The sequence below is a fragment of the Dendropsophus ebraccatus genome, chromosome 5, assembly GCF_027789765.1.
Source record: "Dendropsophus ebraccatus isolate aDenEbr1 chromosome 5, aDenEbr1.pat, whole genome shotgun sequence".
Classification (NCBI taxonomy): Eukaryota; Metazoa; Chordata; class Amphibia; order Anura; family Hylidae; genus Dendropsophus; species Dendropsophus ebraccatus.
Window position 1 is genome coordinate 110,022,036 of NC_091458.1, and position 20,958 is coordinate 110,042,993.

The 20,958-nt window shown below is 41.4% G+C and overlaps 1 protein-coding gene across 1 annotated transcript; it reads left to right on the forward strand.

The window, feature by feature from the left end:
* The first annotated feature begins 5,423 nt into the window (after nt 1-5,423).
* LOC138793308 (uncharacterized) lies at nt 5,424-7,016 on the forward strand. Its single transcript, XM_069971832.1, has 4 exons — nt 5,424-5,750; nt 5,835-5,988; nt 6,304-6,511; nt 6,594-7,016. Exons 1-4 carry the CDS (start codon nt 5,579-5,581, stop codon nt 7,014-7,016), a joined length of 957 nt encoding a protein of 318 aa, XP_069827933.1. The 5' UTR covers nt 5,424-5,578.
* Nucleotides 7,017-20,958: the final 13,942 nt, after the last annotated feature.

Here is a 20,958-nt window from a genome sequence, read left to right on the forward strand (position 1 = left end):
GTTTCATTTTAAAAAAAGGTATAGGTAAGGTTTTCCATCTGTATGCCGGTAATCTTAATAGGCATATTTGTACTAAGTTACTTTGTAACCTGCAAAATATATCAGGACATAGGTCAATTTTCCGATTGGATACAATTAAAATAACCTAAATATTTGAAAGCACATAATGCTTTTCAGCTCATTTACTGTGTTTCTTTAATTTTATTTTCTATATGCAAACCCCCGATAAAACCATAAGAGCAATAAGTCTATGCAGGTAATGGACATTTTCTATTGGATGATGTTATACTAATTTCCCCTCTAGTGAGCAGTGGGCACTAATGAATTATATTATATGTGAAGCAGGAGCTCAAGTTGGCAGATACTTTAAAAAAGTAAATGTATGGTATCTAGTTAAAATCTGTGTGTTAAGGTTTCCCTGATGGACCCACTTAAAAAAAGAAAGTAGACAGGATTTATTTTATATAACTGGAAATGTTGTGGTCTCTTTTGCAATATGCAATAAGTGTATGGGGTTTGGTATATAGATGTAAATGCTCTGTAAGGCTGTGTTCACACATAATATTTCAGTCAGTATGTATACAACCAAAACCAGGAGTGGGTTGAAAACACAGAAAATCTGTCCATTATAATTTTGTTCCGTCAGTTCCACTCCTGATTTTGGTTCAAAAAATACTGACCAAAAGACTGACTAAAATACTATGTGTAAAGCCAGTAATACACAGGGCGAGCTCGAAGGGCAAGCGAGCACAACCTAGTACACTTGCTGACAGCAAGCAGGTAAATGTGCGGGGGAGGGGGGGGAGCTGCGGGGGATGTTTAGTGCCCATAGAAGATGTCGGTGGTCTTCTGCCGCAGCTCTTGTTGCATAGAGTGATGGCAGCAGATTGCTGCTATGCTTCTTGTTCATCTTTCAACATGTTGAAAGACATAAAAAGACAACAACAATCAGCCAACATCGTGCATGTCCGCTGATCATTGCCTTCTATTACACAAAGTGACTATCAGCCGTAATTGCCGATAATCGCTTTATGTAATATGGCCTTAAGATTCCATGTGTGCAGAGATAATATCCTATAGAAGCCGCGCCTCTAGAAAAGCATACTTCTGTGTACAGGATGAAATCCAGAGGCCAATGAAAGCTTACACATTTTTCCTGCTAGAGTAACTTGGAATCTGGAAAAAAAACTCAGTATTTCTCTGTATTAGATATACTTGCCATAGATATACATAATCCCTACAGTTCCTTACTTACTATAGGACAGCACAAACAGAGCAGTAGCAGCCACATTTATGTGACCTGATACATATGATAAAGCACATTTGCACATCTCTGATTTACATCGGTAAGATGTGCATTAAACTGGAGGATGCCAAGGGAAAATTCAATCAATGCTGTGCCTGGAAAAAAAGTTATATATAAGTGTGCTGTTTTACAGGAGCAAAAAGGACAGAGTTCAGCCCTGTTTTACCAACTGCTGGGAAAAAAATAGTGAAAGAATAAATCTGTCTCCAATACACTTACAGGAGGGGTATCAATAAACATTAGCCTATAGGTATCCTAAGGGAGGGTGAAGAACACTGGGCATCACCGAGAAGTGAACAGTGCTTGGGTAGCGGAGAGTTGTGCTCTCAAGTCTTGAGCTGGTTTCTCACAGAAGCCTTGTGATCTGCAGTGTTAGGCTGGGTTCACACTGCGTTTTTAGCATACGTTTAACAGATCCGTTTTTTTTAATGGACCAAAAAATTGTGTCAGCAACGTTTTTGTGTCCGTCAAAAAAAACTGATCCGTTTTGATCAGTTTTTTTATAATGGAAGATAATGGAAAAACGGATCAAAACGGATGCACACAAATGCATCCGTTTTTGCAATTCGTTTTTCATCCATTTTTTTTTTTTCCAAAAAAAGGATGAAAAAAACGGATTGCAAAAACACAGTGTGAACCCAGCCTTACTGAGATGTCTAACACTGCTGATCTGTGAGAAGTTACTGCCAGGCTGTGACCACAAGAATTTGGGCATGTGTCAATAGGTCGGGGGAAGCACTGAGATAGGGCCATCTCTAAGACTGGACAGAGGAAGGCAGCTGGGCAGCAAAAGTTTGACACAAAACCACAAACAAAATCTGCCAGCCTGTTATTTTATGTATTTAAAAAAAGTTAAGGCCCTATTACACCAACAGATTATCTGACAGTTACACCACCTAGTATACATAGCATATAATTACCACCCATTCTGTTTCATACTTTAACTAGATGCCTTTAACTAGATCCCTTGTGCCCCTCAAAATGTAGTTAGGTTTCCAAGTCCCCCCATACTTTAGTTATATCCTTTATGCCCTGCATATTTTAAGCTTCTTTGTGGCCTATATATTACTGAGGTCCCCTTTTGCTACCAGTATAGTTTGCCCCTTCTGTGCCTCCGCAGTATAGTTAGTTCCCTTTGTTGTCCCCTGAATTTATTGCCCCTATATTGTAATTAGGCCACCTTTGTTATTAGGCCACCACAGTATTGTTAACCTCCTTATGCCCCCTTGTGCATAGTAATTAGGCTATTATAGAACAAAAAAACTTTTCTGTGTTCCGCCACTAGGTAGATGCGTCATAAGCCTATTGTTGGCTGATGGAGATGACATGATGGAGATATCATTGTGTTGCCTATGCCAGGCAGACTTTACCCATCTATGGCCTACAAGTCAAATGTTGAATGTTTGAAAGATTTTTGTACGAAAAAATTGCTATATCAGTTGACTTTATGTTCAATTATCTTTCTGTGTGTGTGTGTTCAAACAACTAACGAAAATGTATTCGTGTATCGTTGATCGAATCTTTTGAGCTGACTATAAAATAATTGCTAATCTTTCATTAATTGTTCGCGAATCTTTTGGTGTATGTACATCGTTCATTCATTATTACGATCGTTCATTTACTCTAACGTTTGACTATTAATGATCGTAACTAAATACTATCGTTCCATGCATTTTGGTGAATGATTTCAGGTCCTTTGCAAAAAAAGAGAAAGCGAAACATTGCTTTGTCTAACAGGACCCTAACAGAGTGCTACGGTGTAAATAATTGCCTCCAAATAGATTAGATTAGAATAAGGGAAGGAGCCCACTCCAGAAAATCTTCTCTGGGCCCACTGATATGTTTAAACAGCCCTGAAGTATGAGCCTGCAGTGTTCCCAGAATTACATATTTTACATATAATTAATGGATTATAGACACTAAAAATGAGTCTAACACCGAAAACGTATTACACTTGTCGTGTTAATGTGTATGTTTATTTTGCTGCAATAAGAAAAATATCTGCAACTTTGCAGAGAGAAAAATGATATTTTCTCCCTTTTTTCTTGTCTAATTGTTGTTAACAAATGTCTGAAAAATCAGACTAGATTAAAATGCAAATTATTGCTTTTCCTCTAACTCAGATGACCGGGCCAGAGGAAAAATATGTGCTACTTTAATTTAGTGCCAGGATATGTTGCCCTGTGTCTCATAAATCAGCTTTTCCATAGTCCTAAGCAGGGCATTTGCCCTTCACAGCAAGAGTTTGACTTTAGCACTAGTGTCCCTGCTGAAGTAAAAATTACTTCTTCATCGCTGTCTGAAAAGCAGACTGTCTAGTATGGAAAGTTTGCTGTTTTCCACATTATATGGTTATAAATGAATTTGTAGGAGTAAGGTAAGAAAATGTTTCATAAGTCTAATGTAATTTTTACAAATCACATTTCTTTTCCCTGCTTAATTTGTATTTCTTGTAGCCTATAAAAGATGATAGATAGATAGATAGATAGATAGATAGATAGATAGATAGATAGATAGATAGATAAATAGATAGATAGATAAATAGATAGATAGATAGATAATGTTTGAAGGTGCACTACTCTTTTAATGTGACTTCGCTATTGGTGTAGCATGCCACAGTAAGTACATATAGGAGCAGAGATTCCTGTCAAAAAAGTTGGACTCCCTCTTTCTGATTTGCAAAGCATACTGTACTGGATATCTCGCCAATAAACGGGCCCACCAAATGTAGTGAATGAGCAGCAATGCATACAGCATTGTCTTTCTCCTCAGGTCCAATAGTGAATGTAGTGGAGGGCAATGCACATGGTATTGGGTGCTTTGCTGCTCACTGTCAGCCTGGCAAATGTAATAAATGTAATAGATGGCAGTGTACTGTACACACAATATTGGGTGCTTTGCTGCTCACTGTCCAGCCTGGCGAATGTAATGAGAAGCAATGTAGGGTTGCATCAACACATCTGTACATTTTTCTAGATGGCATCCACCTGGTGCCAAGAGGCAAGAGACACAACTAGCTGCAGTACCTAGATATCATGTTGTTGTTGTACACATGCTGGTGACATCTATAGATAGTTGCCCATATATCTTAGACAGCTGTCTGCTGAACACTATTCCTCCTAAATCCTACAAACACGTGTGTGTGTGTGTGTGTCTATATATATATATTATATATATATATATATATATATATATATATATATATATATATATATACATACACTACCGTTCAAAAGTTTGGGGTCACATTGAAATGTCCTTATTTTTGAAGGAAAAGCACTGTACTTTTCAATGAAGATAACTTTAATCTAGTCCTAACTTTAAACAAAAACACTCTATACATTGCTAATGTGGTAAATGACTATTCTAGCTGCAAATATCTGTTTTTTGGTGCAATATCTACATAGGTGTATAGAGGCCCATTTCCAGCAACTATCACTCCAGTGTTCTAATGGTACAATGTGTTTGCTCATTGGCTCAGAAGGCTAATTGATGATTAGAAAACCCTTGTGCAATCATGTTCACACATCTGAAAACAGTCTAGCTCGTTACAGAAGCTACAAAACTGACCTTCCTTTGAGCAGATTGTGTTTCTGGAGCATCACATTTGTGGGGTCAATTAAACGCTCAAAATGGCCAGAAAAAGAGAACTTTCATCTGAAACTCGACAGTCTATTCTTGTTCTTAGAAATGAAGGCTATTCCATGTGAGAAATTGCTAAGAAATTGAAGATTTCCTACAACGGTGTGTACTACTCCCTTCAGAGGACAGCACAAACAGGCTCTAACCAGAGTAGAAAAAGAAGTGGGAGGCCGCGTTGCACAACTGAGCAAGAAGATAAGCACATTAGGCCTTATTCACACGTTCCGTAATTTACGGATCCGTATTTCCGTATCCGAGTTAGTGCACATTGAAGTCTATTGGGCTATTCACACGATCAGTAGCAGAAATGGATGAAAATCAATCCGTAAAAAAAAAAAGGACATGTCCTAGTGCGGACCATGTGCGGACCCTGATTTTTTTACGGATCCTCTCATTGAAATTAATTGCGTACGGATTGTTTACGGATTGAAACATGTTTGGCATCCGTATTTCCGTATTCCCGTGAAAAAATACGGATGACTCATGGGTCACATGGTTCTGTCTCCTAAGCAACCGCTGACAGGAAGAAGGAAGTGCAGAATCACATGACGGTGGGAATTGAAAGTGAAAGCAGCAGCACATGTGGTGGGACCCAGAAACAGACAGAGAAAGTGAAAGAGAAGATTAAAAATGGATGTGGAGAAGCTCATTCACCTCATAGAAGAACGCCCCTACTTGTGGAACAAAAGAGATGCATTTTATGTGAACCGAACAAGAAGGGACAAGGGATGGTCTGAGATTGCCCATGAAATTTATGGCCAGCAATGGGCATCAGGGTCCAAGAAAGAGAAACAGGAATTGGGTATGTATGTATGTATGTTTTGTTTTTTAAGTCATGTAGTGCACAATTTTATTGGTATTTCATAAGTGTACTGTGTTTTATCAGTGGAAAGACTGAAATCAAGGTGGCAGACATGCAGGGATCAGTTCAAGAGGGAGATGCAGATGAGAAGCCGCAGTGGAGATGGACGTATGCCCAAGAGAACATATGTGTACACAGAACAATTAATGTTCCTGAAACAAGTCCTGGACGTTGGCCCGTAAGTTTTTTTTACCATTAATAAAGCCTATAATGCCCCTCCTGTGAAACTACAACCCCCACCATACCTAAAGTGTCCCTCCTGTGAAACTACAACCCCCACCATACCTAAAGTGCCCCTCCTGTGAAACTACAACCCCCACCATACCTAAAGTGCCCCTCCTGTGAAACTACAACCCCCACCATACCTAAAGTGCCCCTCCTGTAAAACTACAACCCCCACCATACCTAAAGTGTCCCTCCTGTGAAACTACAACCCCCAGCATGGCTAGAATGTCCATTTTTTTATTATAAAGTTTTTATTACATCTTTGTAGAACATCTGATAATCTGGTAGCAGAAGATGAGGCTTCTGGTAGCTCCCAAGGAAATCAGGAGAAAGAAGTTCCGGATTCAAGGGAGGAGGAATCCATGGAGGCTGCTGAAAACCTGGACACATCTCCGGCTGAATCAGTGCAAATTTGCCAACGTCGTAGGAGAGAAAACCGTAATGTGGTGTCAACCAAATCACAAATTGACAGTGAGGTGAGGTTAAAGGCTCTTCTAAGCACTGTCAACAGGTCATAGAGACATGTACATAGAGACTTCATATTTTTTCTTTTTATAGGTCCTCGAAATACTGAAGAAACGTGGAGAGCAGAAGCCAAACCAGCTGTTCTGCAACAACCTGGCAGTTGCACTGGACAGTGTACCTGAAGAGAAACGCCAGAGATGCTATGGGACTCTGTTGGCTGTGGTTGAGACTTTTAGCAAACATTTTGACCCAGACAAACTCTCCAAAATTGCAGATATGTTTAAGTATGGGGACACCCCAACCATCGCCACCCCTACCCAAACCTTATACACTCCTTCCCCCAATCACCACCCTCCCATACAGCGATACCCGCCTCGTCCACATTCCCAACACTCCCATGAGTGGTATACCCCTCCTAACAGCCAGGATTGGGCATGCCGAAGCCCTCAAAATACACCACAACCGGCAGAGCATGCGTCTTCCACTCCCTACTCTCAGGATCTGTTTGAAGTGTAAATGTTAGTTCACATTAGTTTTTTAAAGTTTGGATTTTCAGTTAATAATTGGTGTTGAATCTGTGAGTTTGTTCAACTGGTGTCTTAAAGGGGTAGTGTGTTGTTTATAATTTTTTCACTCAACACATTTGAACTTTAAAATGTGTGTTATGTTAGTGAATGCCCCCCCCCCCCCCCCCACCCCAGACCAGACAGTGTGAGGCACTTCACTCACCAGATTCGTGCAAACCCCTGGGCACCATCTTCATTATCACCAGATGTTGCCCAGGGGTTTGACACGATTCTCGTGAGTATAGTGCATGACACTTTCGGGTCTGCCGTAGTGTTGAGGGGAACCGGGAAAGGGGCCAATCACTAATATAACACACATTACAAAGTTTTAGAAAAGTTTATTTTGTAGTGAATCTACAAAAGCCATAGTACACCTTTATATATTGCACCCACGAGTGGGATACCCCACCAACCAGCCTGGATTAGGCATGCTGGTGAAAATGTCAACACGACAGGTGGAGCAGGCATCTACCCCTCCATTTTCTCAGTATTTTTTTGAAGTTTTTATTTAACATAGCTTTCACAAATATTGGAGTTTGTGTTTGATGTAAGCATTTGTGATGTAAAGAAAATATGTGATTTTCTACTGGAGTATTAAAAAAAAACAGTTTGCGATCATGGTTTGTCCGTTTATTTCACACCACATACAACATTTGTTATTTGAATGGAATAGTGCTACATCAGCCTTTCCTTTTCCAAAAAAGTTCAGGGTGGCCCGTGGACTTTGACATATGTCCTCAGATGATGAGGTCTTAGTTGATAATTGTGCCTACATTACTCATTTTGAAAACCAAAATGAGAATGTGGACACAAATATCGCAAGCTCACAGCCCACGTCAAGGGGCCTCATCTACTGCGAGTCCCTAACTAACTAACACAGGAACCAAAACTAAACTAACTAATAGAACTTGAAGCACCAATCCAGAATCAAAGTCTCTTAACAGATATCCCTCTGCCATGGTACTGCTCCTGCTGGTGATAGAAAGTAGTCTGCGTAGAAGTCCCGGACAGCCAATCCTGACGATCCAGGCCTTCCTTGCAGGTTCCCTTCCAACGGGATGGGGGCAGACTGCATGGCTGACATCTGTTCCTCCGGGATGACTGTGGCATCATGAATCCTGACGTAGTTGTGAAGGATAACACAAGCCTGTATCACCTTCTTAACTTTGTCAGGAGTTAACTGAAGGGCAGACTGCATTACCCGCCACTTGGAGCTCAGAATTCCAAAGGCACACTTCACATACCGCCTAGCACGAGTGAGACGATAATTGAAAATGCGCCTCCGGTCATCCAAGCCTCGCCTTGGAAAAGGACGCAAGAGGTGGGTCTGTAAGCCAAACCCTTCATCAGCCACAATCACAAATGGAGCTGGAGGTCCAGATGATCCAGGTAGAGGCCTTGATTCCGGGATGCCCAGGTGGTTGGACTTCAGCATCTCTCCAATTCTGGAAGCCCTAAAAACACCAGCATCCGCTGCGCTTCCATAGGCCCCTATATCCACAACCACAAACCGATAGTCACTGTCAGCTAATGCCAACAGGATCATCGAGAAATAATGTTTGTAATTGAAATACAGGGACCCAGAATTAGATGGCTTCTTCACACGAATATGCTTTCCATCCAGGGCACCGATGCAGTTTGGAAACTGCGCTGTTGCTTCAAAGCCCCCAGCGATGCGGATCCAATCTTCAGGCTGGGGGGGTGGCATTACTTGGGCCCTCAGACGCTCCCAGATGGCTGAGCAGGTCAATCCAACAATAGAGGATATTGTGGAAATCCCCAACGCAAACTCATAATGCAGGCATGCAAATGAGTTACCAGTGGCAAGAAATCTGCAATAAAAGACAGTAAAGATTATTAGTATTTAAAAATTTCCAAGACACAATAGTAGCATTTTAATACACAACATTAAAATAAAGCACCTGAGGGTCACAAGGAGTCTTTCTTCTGGTGAAATTGCCTCTCGCATTACTGTATCCCGGTATAGCAGTCCTGGACGCAGGTCAGCAAGGAGGCGATCAAAGGTCGCAATGGTCATCCGGCAATAGTTCTGGAACTTGTCAGGATACCTTTGCAGGTCGGTGTACAGCTGATGAAACTGTCCCCTTTCCGGCCGCGCAGAGACAATGGGGTGTACCCAGTATCTCCGACGCTTGCTCCTCGGCTCTTCTTTAAGCGTATCCTGCTCTCCAAAGCGCCGGGAAACAAGCCAGGTCAGGAGTGCTTCATCAGCTACTTGATCGGTCATCTTCACGGTGATAAGTAAAGTCAAAAACCAAAGCTAGACAAGCAGAGGTAAATAACAGAACTGTCTCACAGCAAAGCAAACCAGAAATGGCAAAGTAAAATGGCTGACAAGCGATCATGTGACTTATTTTAGGGGTTTGGCAACCTTTTTTTTTTTTTTTTTTTTTAAACTACTCAACTTTAATCACTTGCATAAAGCAGTCAGCAGCAAAAACGGATTTACGGAAATACGGATGGAATACGGATGGAATACGGATGGAATACGGATGGAATACGGATGTCCAATCCGCAATTTCTCACGGGTTGTTTCAGGACCAGAAAAAAAAACTGAACCTGTGCATAGGGCCTTAGAGTTTCTAGTTTGAGAAACAGACGCCTCACAGTTCCCCAACTGGCATCTTCATTAAATAGTACCCGCAAAACACCAGTGTCAACATCTACAGTGAAGAGGCGGCTGCAGGATTTTGGGCTTCAGGGCAGAGTGGCAAAGAAAAAGTCATATCTGAGACTGGCCAATAAAAGAAAAAGATTAAGATGGGCAAAAAAACACAGACATTGGACAGAGGAAGACTGGAAAAAAGTGTTGTGGACGGATGAATCCAAGTTTGAGGTGTTGTGATCACAAAGAAGAACGTTTGTGAGACGCAGAACAAATAAAAGATGCTGGAAGAATGCCTGACTCCATCTGTTAAGCATGGTGGAGGTAATGTGATGGTCTGGGGTTGCTTTGGTGCTGGTAAGGTGGGAGATTTGTACAGGGTAAAAGGGATTTTGAATAAGGAAGGCTATCACTCAATTTTGCAACGCCATGCCATACCCAGTGGACAGCGCTTGATTGGAGCCAATTTAATCCTACAACAGGACAATGACCCTAAACACACCTCCAAATTGTGCAAGAACTATTTACAGCAGAAGCAGGCAGCTGGTATTCTATCGGTAATGGACTGGCCAGCGCAGTCACCAGATCTGAACCCCATTGAGCTGTTGTGGGAGCAGCTTGACCGTATGGTACGCCAGAAGTGCCCATCCAACCAATCCAACTTGTGGGAGCTGCTTCTAGAAGCGTGGGGTGCAATTTCTCCAGCTTACCTCAACAGATTAATAGCTAGAATGCCAAAGGTGTGCAATGCTGGAATTGCTGCAAAAGGAGGATTCTTTGACGAAAGCAAAGTTTGATGTAAAAACAATGTTATTTCAAATACAAATCATTATTTCTAACCTTGTCAATGTCTTGACTCTATTTTCTATTCATTTCACAACGTATAGTGGTGAATAAGTGTGACTTTTCATGGAAAAAACAAAATTGTTTGGGTGACCCCCAAACTTTTGAACGGTAGTATATATATATATATATATATATATATATATATATATATATATATACACATATATATTTTTTTTTATTAAAGAGGAAAGGGGACTAAGCCTCCTTAGATAGTGTGAACCTGACTTACACTTTTTACATCTAACCTTATGGCACAAGATGTATTCTTCATTGATTAACATATGTCAAGAAATAAAAGTATGACAACTATTCCTGATTTTAACATTTTAGACCCCACAATTCTTTGCAAGTATTGTTATTGTTATTAAAAGTAAAAAGATTGTACAGTGAAACCTTGGATTACGGGCATAATTAGTTCCAGGAAATTACTTGTAATGAAAATCACACATATATCAAAGTAAGTTTTCCTCCCCAAAATAATTGAAATGCACAACCCAGAAATAAGGTATGTATTGTGTTCTGTATCAAAAAAACCTGCTGGTACTAGGGCAGGCTGCCTGGAGCAGCTATCAGTGAAAGGGTTAATTCAGGGGTCAGGGGAAAGCAGCAGTAAAGCGTCCGATCACCCGCAGAGTTGATCAGGTAGCAGTGGGTTAAAATGATGAGGATGGGGGCACAGGGCTGCTCAAATTACAAAATCTTTGTTAGGGCCCCTAGGAACACAGAGACACAAGACAAGTGGGCCCTATAGGTAAGACCCCCCACACTCTCCCTACCTACTTGCAGTGCAGGTCCTAAACAACCAGTCCGCAACTGGGCGACGATCCCTGCACTCAAATAAGTGTGAACACAGACAAGACACAGGACAGACAAACAAGGTACAATGACATCAGACAAAGCAAAGTACCAAAGACACACAGAAGGACAGGACCAAGAAAGCAGCAAGCAACGGAAGACCAAACAAACGGAGGAAGAAAGCCAGAGATGCAACCAGGTAACGGTGAAGCCAAAGCCAGAACAGTGGAGCCAAAGCCAGAGATGAAGCAAGAAGAACTGAGCGCTAAGCAAGGTAAACTGAGGACTAAGAAGAACACTGAACCAAAAGACAAAGAAGCTAATAAACAAGCAAGGGATCAGGAAACCAGGAATACAGACAATATCACAAAGGCTGGATCTAGCAGAACAGACAAGCTGCAAAACTATCAAGAGCCCTGAGTGAAGGGAGGGAGAAGCTTATATGGGAACAGAAGTCCCGGACTCCAAGCTGATAGGTTTAGCAGGAGAAACACAAGAAATCACAGAAAGCCAGAGGTGAAGAGACCTGTCAATCACACCACAGCAGACACAATCAGTGAACCAACCACAACAAGGAAAGTGCAGGGAGAACTAAGAAACATGGACCGGAACACAGATGACATAAGCAGAAAACACAGTAAAACAAGGAACGGATCATGGCCAAAAGCGCAATCTTTGGCGCAGAGGTCAAAACTTCGCAGCAGAGGGTGGCACTGATGCCTTTTCAGGCGCGATCATGACGATCTTGCTAGTTTTCCGAGTTACTTGTGATCCAAGGTTTCACTGTATTGGGTATTATTAGCATTCACAAAGCTCAAATTTATACAGGAATACCAAGAAATACTCTTTTTTTACTTAGAGGAATTACTCACTGATTCTTTCACACACCCCTTCAAAACTGTGACTTTTGTTATGTGTTGTATGGTTAATGCTATACTGAGACCTTATTCACCATCCTAATTGATTACAGCTATTGAATGACAGCTGCATTGATTTCGAAACAAAATGTCTCACTATAGCTCTAGCCGTAGGGCCAGTTTTATGTGAGATCTGCCATAAATGTTTGTTATATGAGGGTCCCATATCTGGAACCCGTACCTATCTATGAATGCAGCAACCAGACAGGGATTATGAATGCAGCAAGCAAGCCATTCTATCAGCGTCCGTTCTATTCTGCAGCGGTAGCATTGCATTGAATTCAATGCTGTACTTCACATTGTAGTCAATGGTTAATTGAATTGCGGACACACCCAACGGTGCCCACAATTCAATTGTAAAAAGATACTGTTCTTGCAGCCAATACAGCAGTATCGGCTGCCTGGAACGTGCCAAACACTATCCGGCAGTACAACACCGTCCGTTGCATATTAATACGATTATCGTGCATTATACCATTCGAATTTAAATGATAATCATTCTGTGTAATTGCAGGCAACAATCGAAATAATGTTCGTATGTCGTTGATTTAGATCTGAACCTACAATTATCGTTAATCGCTCGCTCATCGTTCGCTGTAATTCCACGTTCTTTCGCTCGAGTTCCGCATTTTTTTTCGCTAATCGTTCAGTGTAATTGCACATTGTTCATTGTTTTGCTGGGATGAGAAGGAATAAACGATCATAGTAACTATCACAATAACGATCATAGTAACGATTGTATCTAACAACCATCTTTCTGTGTAATATGGTGAATGATTTCAGGTTAACAATAAACAATCTTGTTTACGATTGTTTATTGTTGGTCGTTAATAGTTAGAAATCACTCTGTGTAATAGGACCCTAGGTGTGAACATAGCCTTAAAGTAAATCTATCACCCGTTAAATATTTAGCTAGCTGGATTGATAGATGAAGAAAAGCTTTCAGACCATACCTTTGTTGCCTGAGTTTGAGGGCCCTGTCTCTTTGACACTATTCATAGCACAAATAGGGGTTTTCAAATTTTTTTTTAATAAACATAAAAACAAAAGCAACAAAGGTATGATCTGAATGCTTTTATTGATATCTATCCAGCAGTACCACCAGAGGTTAGGGGGCGACAGATTCACTTTAACCCCTTGCCTCTTTAGCCTGTTTTTGCCTTAATGCCCTATTTTGGACTATTTTTTAAATCTGACCTGTCTCTCTTTATGTAATGATAACTCTGCAATGCTTTTAATTATCGTGGTTATTCTGAGATTGTTTTTTTCAAGACATATTCCACTTTATGTTAGTGGTATACTTTGGTTGGTTGGTACATTCAGTAGTTTTTTGTAAAAAAAAAAAAAACACATTTGCGCAAAAACTTGAAAAATTTGCATTTCTTTATATATAAAATTCTCTTGTTCTAAGAAAACTAGTCATGCCACATTAACTAATTATTACTGCAACATCTACAACATGTCTGCTTTATGGTGACGTCATTTGGTGAATGTTCTTTTACTTGTTAGGATGTTAGAGGGCTTCAATATTTTGCAGGGATTTTTCAAATTTTCAGAAAAATTTCAAATTCTGATTTTATTAGGCACCAGTTCAGTTCTGATGTGGATTTGTAGGGCCTGTATGTTACCCCCATGAATCCCTCCACTGTAAAAACTGCACCCCTCAAAGTATTCAAAGTAACATTTCATAAGTTTATTAACCCTTTAGGTGTTTCATAGAAATTTAAGCAGGTTGGAGTAGATTTTTTTTTTTTTTGGGGGGGGGGGGCAGATATTCATTTTTAATCCATTTTTCCTCTAACACAACAAATACTGAGAAATGGAACTCAATATTTACTCTGAATATTCCAATGTTTCTAGAAATCCCCCATATGTGGCCGCAGTGTGTCACCTGACTTAACCACAGTCAGGGGGGTTAACTGCCTGGAGGGGAGTGCGGCTTGACACAGCCTCTTCCTGCTTCCTGATCGCAGCTAGGGACAGAGGGGGGAAGCAGGGACAGCATGTTGCAGGAACTACCTGCTTTACATGACGCTCCAGGAACGTCATTTTGCAGCAAGGGGTTAAATACAGGATCCCCAAACTGTAGCCTGTGCTAGTAGCTGTTGTTTTGTCTCTTAGTATATTCTATAATACTTTAGTTTTAATACATTTCTTATACTGTTATTTTTTTTAACATGTATTACTCTTTTTCACCAAGTATTCCACCAAATACTCACTACATGCTGTCATATTCTGCTGTATTCCCCATTTTTAGCATATACCAGCAACATCTCAGCAATATGTGACACATGTCAGCAATAAAGCAGAAACATTTTGATATATTCCAGCATATCCACAGGGACACCTGTTTATGTGTGTACACCTGCATTACATTAATGTTCATGCCACACAAGCTACTTTATAGCTGACAAAAACATGTTAGCAGTATGTCATAGGAGATATGTTCAGTCTCCCATAAAAGTAAAACACACTACTGGCTGGCAGATAAAATAATATGTACGGCATGAACATATGTCTTTAAAATTAACATTGTTCCCAATTATCCCAATTATGAATCCGATACATCTATCTCGCTATCTTTACCTTTCTCTTAATCTATCTATATCTAACTATTCTTTTAGTCAGATGTGAAATAGGAATCAAAACTAGTCAGCAATAAAATTCAACACGGTGTCAATAAATTAACTTTGCATTTATATATTAAATAGAAACTAAATTAGAATTACAAACTCCTTTGGCATAAAATGGAAATATACTGGTATAACCCTTTGACTAAAACAACCTCGAGCATCCACGTCTTACAGCAGCCTCTGACAGCAACTGTGGAAACTTTACCCTAAACAAAGGGAAAGACCTGCCAGTTAAGCTGAGCCAGGCTGGGAAAAGCCAAAAGCGACCATTTCCTTTGGTGTGTAACCGATTAAGGACAAGGACAATTTTTGCTTTTGCACTTCTGTTTTTCCTCCTCAGGTTTTGCGTTTTTTGCCTTTCGTTTTTTCCTTCTTGTGCTTAACCCCTTAAAGGGGTTGGCCACTTTATAGTAAAATTGCTCAGTGTACAGTATTAGTAAGTGTACTCACTGTATATACTGACAGCAGCTCCCTGTGTACCTCATAGAGCTAATATCAGACTCCCCTCCTCCAGGCTCGGCTCTGTGGTGTTTTGGTCCATAAGATTGCTGACATGGAGGAGCATGTGACTGTGCCCCGCCCCCCAGTGTCCACCACTGAGCCTTTATATGTCTATGGAGAACACAGTGGACAGGGCATGGTCACATGCTCCTCCATGTCAGCCATTTTGTGGACTGAAACAAAACAGAGCAGGGCAGCCCAGCCTGGTGAAGGGGAGTCTGATTTTAGCTCTATGAGGTACAGAGGGAGCTTCTGTCAGTATATACATTGAGTACACTTACTAATACTTTGTACTGACCTATTTTACTATAAAGTGGCCAACCCCTTTAAGGACAGAGCCTGAAATGGCCTTAAAGGGGTAGTGCGGCGGTAAAGAATTATTCACAGAATAACACACATTACAAAGTTATACAACTTTGTAATGTATGTTATGTCTGTGAATGGCCCCCTTCCCCGTGTCCCACCACCCCCACCCGTGTACCCGGAAGTGTGGTGCGCTATACATACCTGTCACGTGCCGACTCGTCTCCGATCTTCGGTCATTGAAGTAATCTTCGGACGGACGGGCCAATCACAGCTGAGCAGCCGATGACGCGGCAGAGGGGGGGGCGGCACTTAGGACGGTCGGAGGGATTCGGCCCGGCCGTCCGAAGATGACTTCAATGACTGAAGATCGGAGACAAGTCGGCACGTGACAGGTATGTATAGCGCGCCACACTTCCGGGTACACGGGTGGGGGGGGTGGAACAAGGGGAAGGGTGCCATTCACAGACACAACATACATTACAAAGTTGTATAACTTTGTAATGTGTGTTATTCTGTGAATAATTCTTTACCGCCGCACTACCCCTTTAAGGACAGAGACAAATTTTATGAATTTGACCAGTGTCCCTTTATAAATTAATAACTTCGGGATGCTTTTACCTATCTGGCTGATTCTGAGATTGTTTTCTCGTGACATATTGTACTTTACATTTCTGGTAAATTGGAGTCGATACTTATAACAAATCTTTATGAAAAAAAAAAAATAACGTGAAAAATTGTGAAAAAATGCATTTTTCCAACTTTGAAACTTTTTTGCTTATACAGAAAATGGTTATGCCACATAAATTATATATTAAATAGCATTAGCAACATGTCCACTTTATGTTTGCGGCATTTATTAAACTATCTTTCATTTTTTTTAGACAATAGGCTAGGTCTTAAAGTGTATTTGAGAGTCCTGTATGTTAGAAAGCCCCACAAAGCATCCCATTTCAGAAACTGCACCCCCCACACTCAAGGAATGTAACAAGGGGTGCGGTGAGCATTTGGACCCCACAGGTGCTTCACAGATTTTCCGAACAATATGGCGTGAAAAAAGAAAAAAATATTTTTTACACTAAAATGTTGTTCTAGCTAGAGGGCAGCAGAGCGCAAAATCCGGAAAAAGACGACGCTGGAGCCGAAAAAGGCCGAAGGGGACCCCACGGAAGAAGCCGAAGACCCGACGAGAAGACGAGGACGCCGCAAACCCGGAAGACGCTGATCGGGACACTGGGACAGGTGAGTAATGTACAAATACCTGCTCTGGACCCCTCAGCTACCTAGCTGAGGGGTCCAGAGCAGGTATTTATTTCTTTTAGATACCACATAAATCAAGGAAAAAGAACAAGGCACTACTTAAATCAATGAAATAATAATAAGCGGTGCTCTACCCAACCTGGCATAAATAATAAACGGAACCCAAAAAGGAAGAGAAAGCTATGCCAAAAACAGGGGGTGGCACATCCACAGGTAATTAAATAATAAGAATAAAATGGTTACGGTCTAAAATATAAGTGATCTAGAAATCTTTATTAATGTACAAAAAAAGCAGGTGCAAGACATACAGTTTAAAATAATTCAAAATACACAAAACACAAACATGGAACTGTGCAAAATAAGCACAGACCCAACAGGTACCCCGACATCTGCAAGTAATAGAAACCCCTTAAATGGCTTATATGATGTTACAAGCTACAGTGAAAAACCTACCATAAGATGTATATAGGTATGTACAGTATGTAAGCCTGTAATCAGTAAATACAAGACAAGAAATAACAGAAAATAAATATGGCCAAATGAGGCCCAAATAACGAGAATAGATATCACCATATCATCATGTCAGGATCCAAAGAGCCCCACGTGTTCCGTCTCAACCACGAGACTTTCTCAACCACGAGACTTTCTCAAGAAAGCCTCATGGTTGAGACGGAACGCGTGGGGATCTTTGGACCCCGACATGGACTCCCCTCTATGGTGATATCTATTCTCGTTATTTGGGCCTCATTTGGCCATATTTATTTTCTGTCATTTCTTGTCTTGTATTTACTGATTACAGGCTTACATACATACATCTTATGGTAGGTTTTTCACTGTAGCTTGTAACATCATATGAGCCATTTAAGGGGTTTCTATTACTTGCAAATGTCGGGGTACCTGTTGGGTCTGTGCTTATTTTGCACAGTTCCATGTTTGTGTTTTGTGTATTTTGCGATGATCATTTTTTGCGCCATGATCTGTACTTTCTATTGGTATCTTGCTTGGGTACATGCGACTTTTTGATCTCTTTTTATTCAAATTTTTCTTCATGTGGTTTGACAAAAAATCTGCAATTTTGTGCTTTGGTGGGTTTTTACACTTACACCGTTTACCATTCGAGATCATGGTAAACCATGTGATATTTTAATAGTTTGGATGACTCCATGCACGACAGTAGCAGAGCCCATGCTCTTGCAACCCCTTCCCACAGCTGATCCTGCCGCCGCATGCCAGTGCTTTCCCTAGGCCGCCACATGAGCATACACCAGCTGCCACTATTCATCTCTAGGCTGTGCTTCCACACCAGATTAGCTTTGGTGAGGGCAGCTGGTGCCAAAGGAAGGGCACTGGCAGCCCAGAGAAGGGTCCACAGAGCTAGGAAATGCTACATACTTACCTCCTCTCTGCTCTCTCACTAGCAGGACACTGCTGACAGGCACAGTAAATACAGTGAAGTCATGATAAGTGTTGATCGAACTGTTCAAGAAACGTTAGGTTTGAGTCGAACATCTTGATTTTCTCAAACTCAAACCAAACGTTTTACAGTTCGTTCGCGTTAGCATTAAAGTTTGAGTTAGCAATCGAGCACCTTTTTGCCAGCCAATATGCCAGAGCACATAAAAGTGTCAGAAACGTTACTGCTGAGGTGTAGGGGTTTCATTGGCTGCTAAAATCACATGACCATCTCAAATAAAAGTCACTGCTGCATTCTGGACGCCATTTTCTTCTCATTCACTGTGCTGTACAGACTGCTATCTCAGTGTTATATTGTCTCCTTGCATGCTGCCATTTCGATAAGTCACTGTGCTGCATTCTGGACGCCATTTTCTCCTCCCTCACTGTGCAGTATAGACTGCTATCTCAGTGTATCATCATCTCCCTGCATGCTGCCATTTCGATTAGTCCCTGTGTTGTGTTCTGGACGCTATTGTCTCCTCACTCACTGTGCTGTGCAGACTGCTATCTCAGTGTATCATTGTCTCCCTGCATGCAGCCATTTTGATTAGACAGATAGGTAGTGAGATTAGTGATATTACTGAGATGGGTACTGAGATTAGAGAGATTAATGGGTTGTGTATCAAGGTTAGGCTAGCATATCTGCAACAAGCATTGTCCTGTCCATAGACAGCATTGCAGTCACAGCAATACTTAGCTTTGGTATTGCAGGCTGCATATTGTATTTGCCAATTTATACATAGTGCCCAAAAGGGTATTTTGGTCTGCTCACATCTGTTATACAGTAATTAATTTGTGTACGTGCATTTGTTTAGTTATTACAGCTCTATTCCTATAAGCTGAAAAGCGTCCTCTGTCCTCTGTCATCAAAAATACGAAATACTTGACATCTCTTATACAGTAATTAAACGTACATCTCATTTGGGTACGTGCATTTGTTCAGTGATTACAGGTGTATTCCTATCAGCTGAAAAACATTTTTTGTCCGTTGTCAAATATTCCATATTTTTTGTTATCTGTTATAACCAGTAATTAATCGTACATCTGATTTGTGTGCATGGATTTATCGAGAGTGGGTAGATCTGATTTTTTGTTGTTGTTATTGTTGTTGCATCTTTTGTCTAAGAGTTCATATATATCTTGTGAACATAGTGTCAGGAATCGGTGACACCAGACACACAGAGACAGTGAGCCCTAAGTCAGCCCCGCCCACTGACTCTACCTACTTGCCCCCCTAGGCTAAACCCTAGGGCAGCAACTGGGCGGCGGTCCCTGTACTGGCTTGGTGGGACAAAAAGACAAGACAGACAGACAAAACACAATAAAGAATGGTCAGCAATCCGGGTCACAACAGTCTGGCAGCAAAGGTACAAAATCAGGATCCAAAAGAGTAGTCAAATAACAGGCAATATGGTCGGGGGCAGGCAGCAAGCAAGCGAGGTCAAAAGATACAAGGCAGGAATCAGGAGAAGCAAAGAAACAGAACCACAAGCAGGCAGAGACAAGTCAATAACCGGCCAGGCACAGGCAGAAACAGAAATCTTAAATAGGAGACCAGGAACCATGTCCAGAAAGTGATAGGAGGGACAAGCTGTCAATCACTGAGGCAAAAGCAGGTTAACTGTTACAAGACCAGAAGAAACTTAGCAGAACAGACACGGGTGGGGCAGGGAAAACAATTAGCAGACCAGAAGGAATAAGACACAGTTCAGACAGGGCAAAAACAAGGCAAACTAAACACAGAATAAATGGAAGATTATGGCCAAAATCGCAGTCTTTGGCGCAGAGGTCTAATCTTCGCAGCAGAGGGTGGCACTGATGCTTTTTCAGGCGCGATCATGACACATAGTGAGAACCAGAGGTGGTAGGCGAGCGATATCAGGTGTAGAAAGGGGAGGTAGTGCACAAGGTAGTGGTTCTGGCCCTGGCATGTCCCCAGTATCAGATGCCTAGCAGGCATTTCTTTGCAAGAAATATTGCAAAGAAAAATATCTCAAGTGCAAAATATCTCAAGTGCGTTGGCTGCATCTGTGTTCACCAAGGTCCATCTGACTACAGACACATGGACCAGGAAGCACGGTGAAGTTCGTTACATATACCTGACTGCTCACTGGGTGACTTTGGTGGCTGACACTGCCTCTGGTACCTCAGGGTCTCCGTTGACAGTCTCCAAAACTGCTGGGGTGGTGCACAGCCAGGATCCCCAACCTCGACAGGTAGCATCACGTGTTAACAGAAACCGTGCCGTTCTTAAATTAATTTGTCTTGGAGACCGTCAACACACAGGTTAAGAGCTGTGGAGGGCTCTGCGCACTCAAACTGACCACTGGCTGGGTGCTAAGAACCTGGCAATCCTAGAAGACACCTAGAAGTTATCTTGCCCAGCAGCCAGTGTTATCTCAGAACGCACATTCAGCACAGCTGGCGGGGTGATAACTGAAAAAAGTATCCATCCATCTACTGACAATGTGGATCGTTTGACCTTTATAAAAATGAATTAAGCGTGGATCTCTGACTATTGCGGATGTCACTGACTAGTAAACTGAAGAATGTCTT

Coding starts and splice junctions, on each gene's coding strand:
- LOC138793308 (XM_069971832.1), top strand. CDS start 5,579: ATGGATGTGGAGAAGCTCATTCACCTCATAGAAGAACGCCCCTACTTG. Junction 5,751..5,834: donor GAAAGAGAAACAGGAATTGG/GTATGTATGTAT, acceptor GTGTTTTATCAG/TGGAAAGACTGAAATCAAGG. Junction 5,989..6,303: donor CAAGTCCTGGACGTTGGCCC/GTAAGTTTTTTT, acceptor ACATCTTTGTAG/AACATCTGATAATCTGGTAG.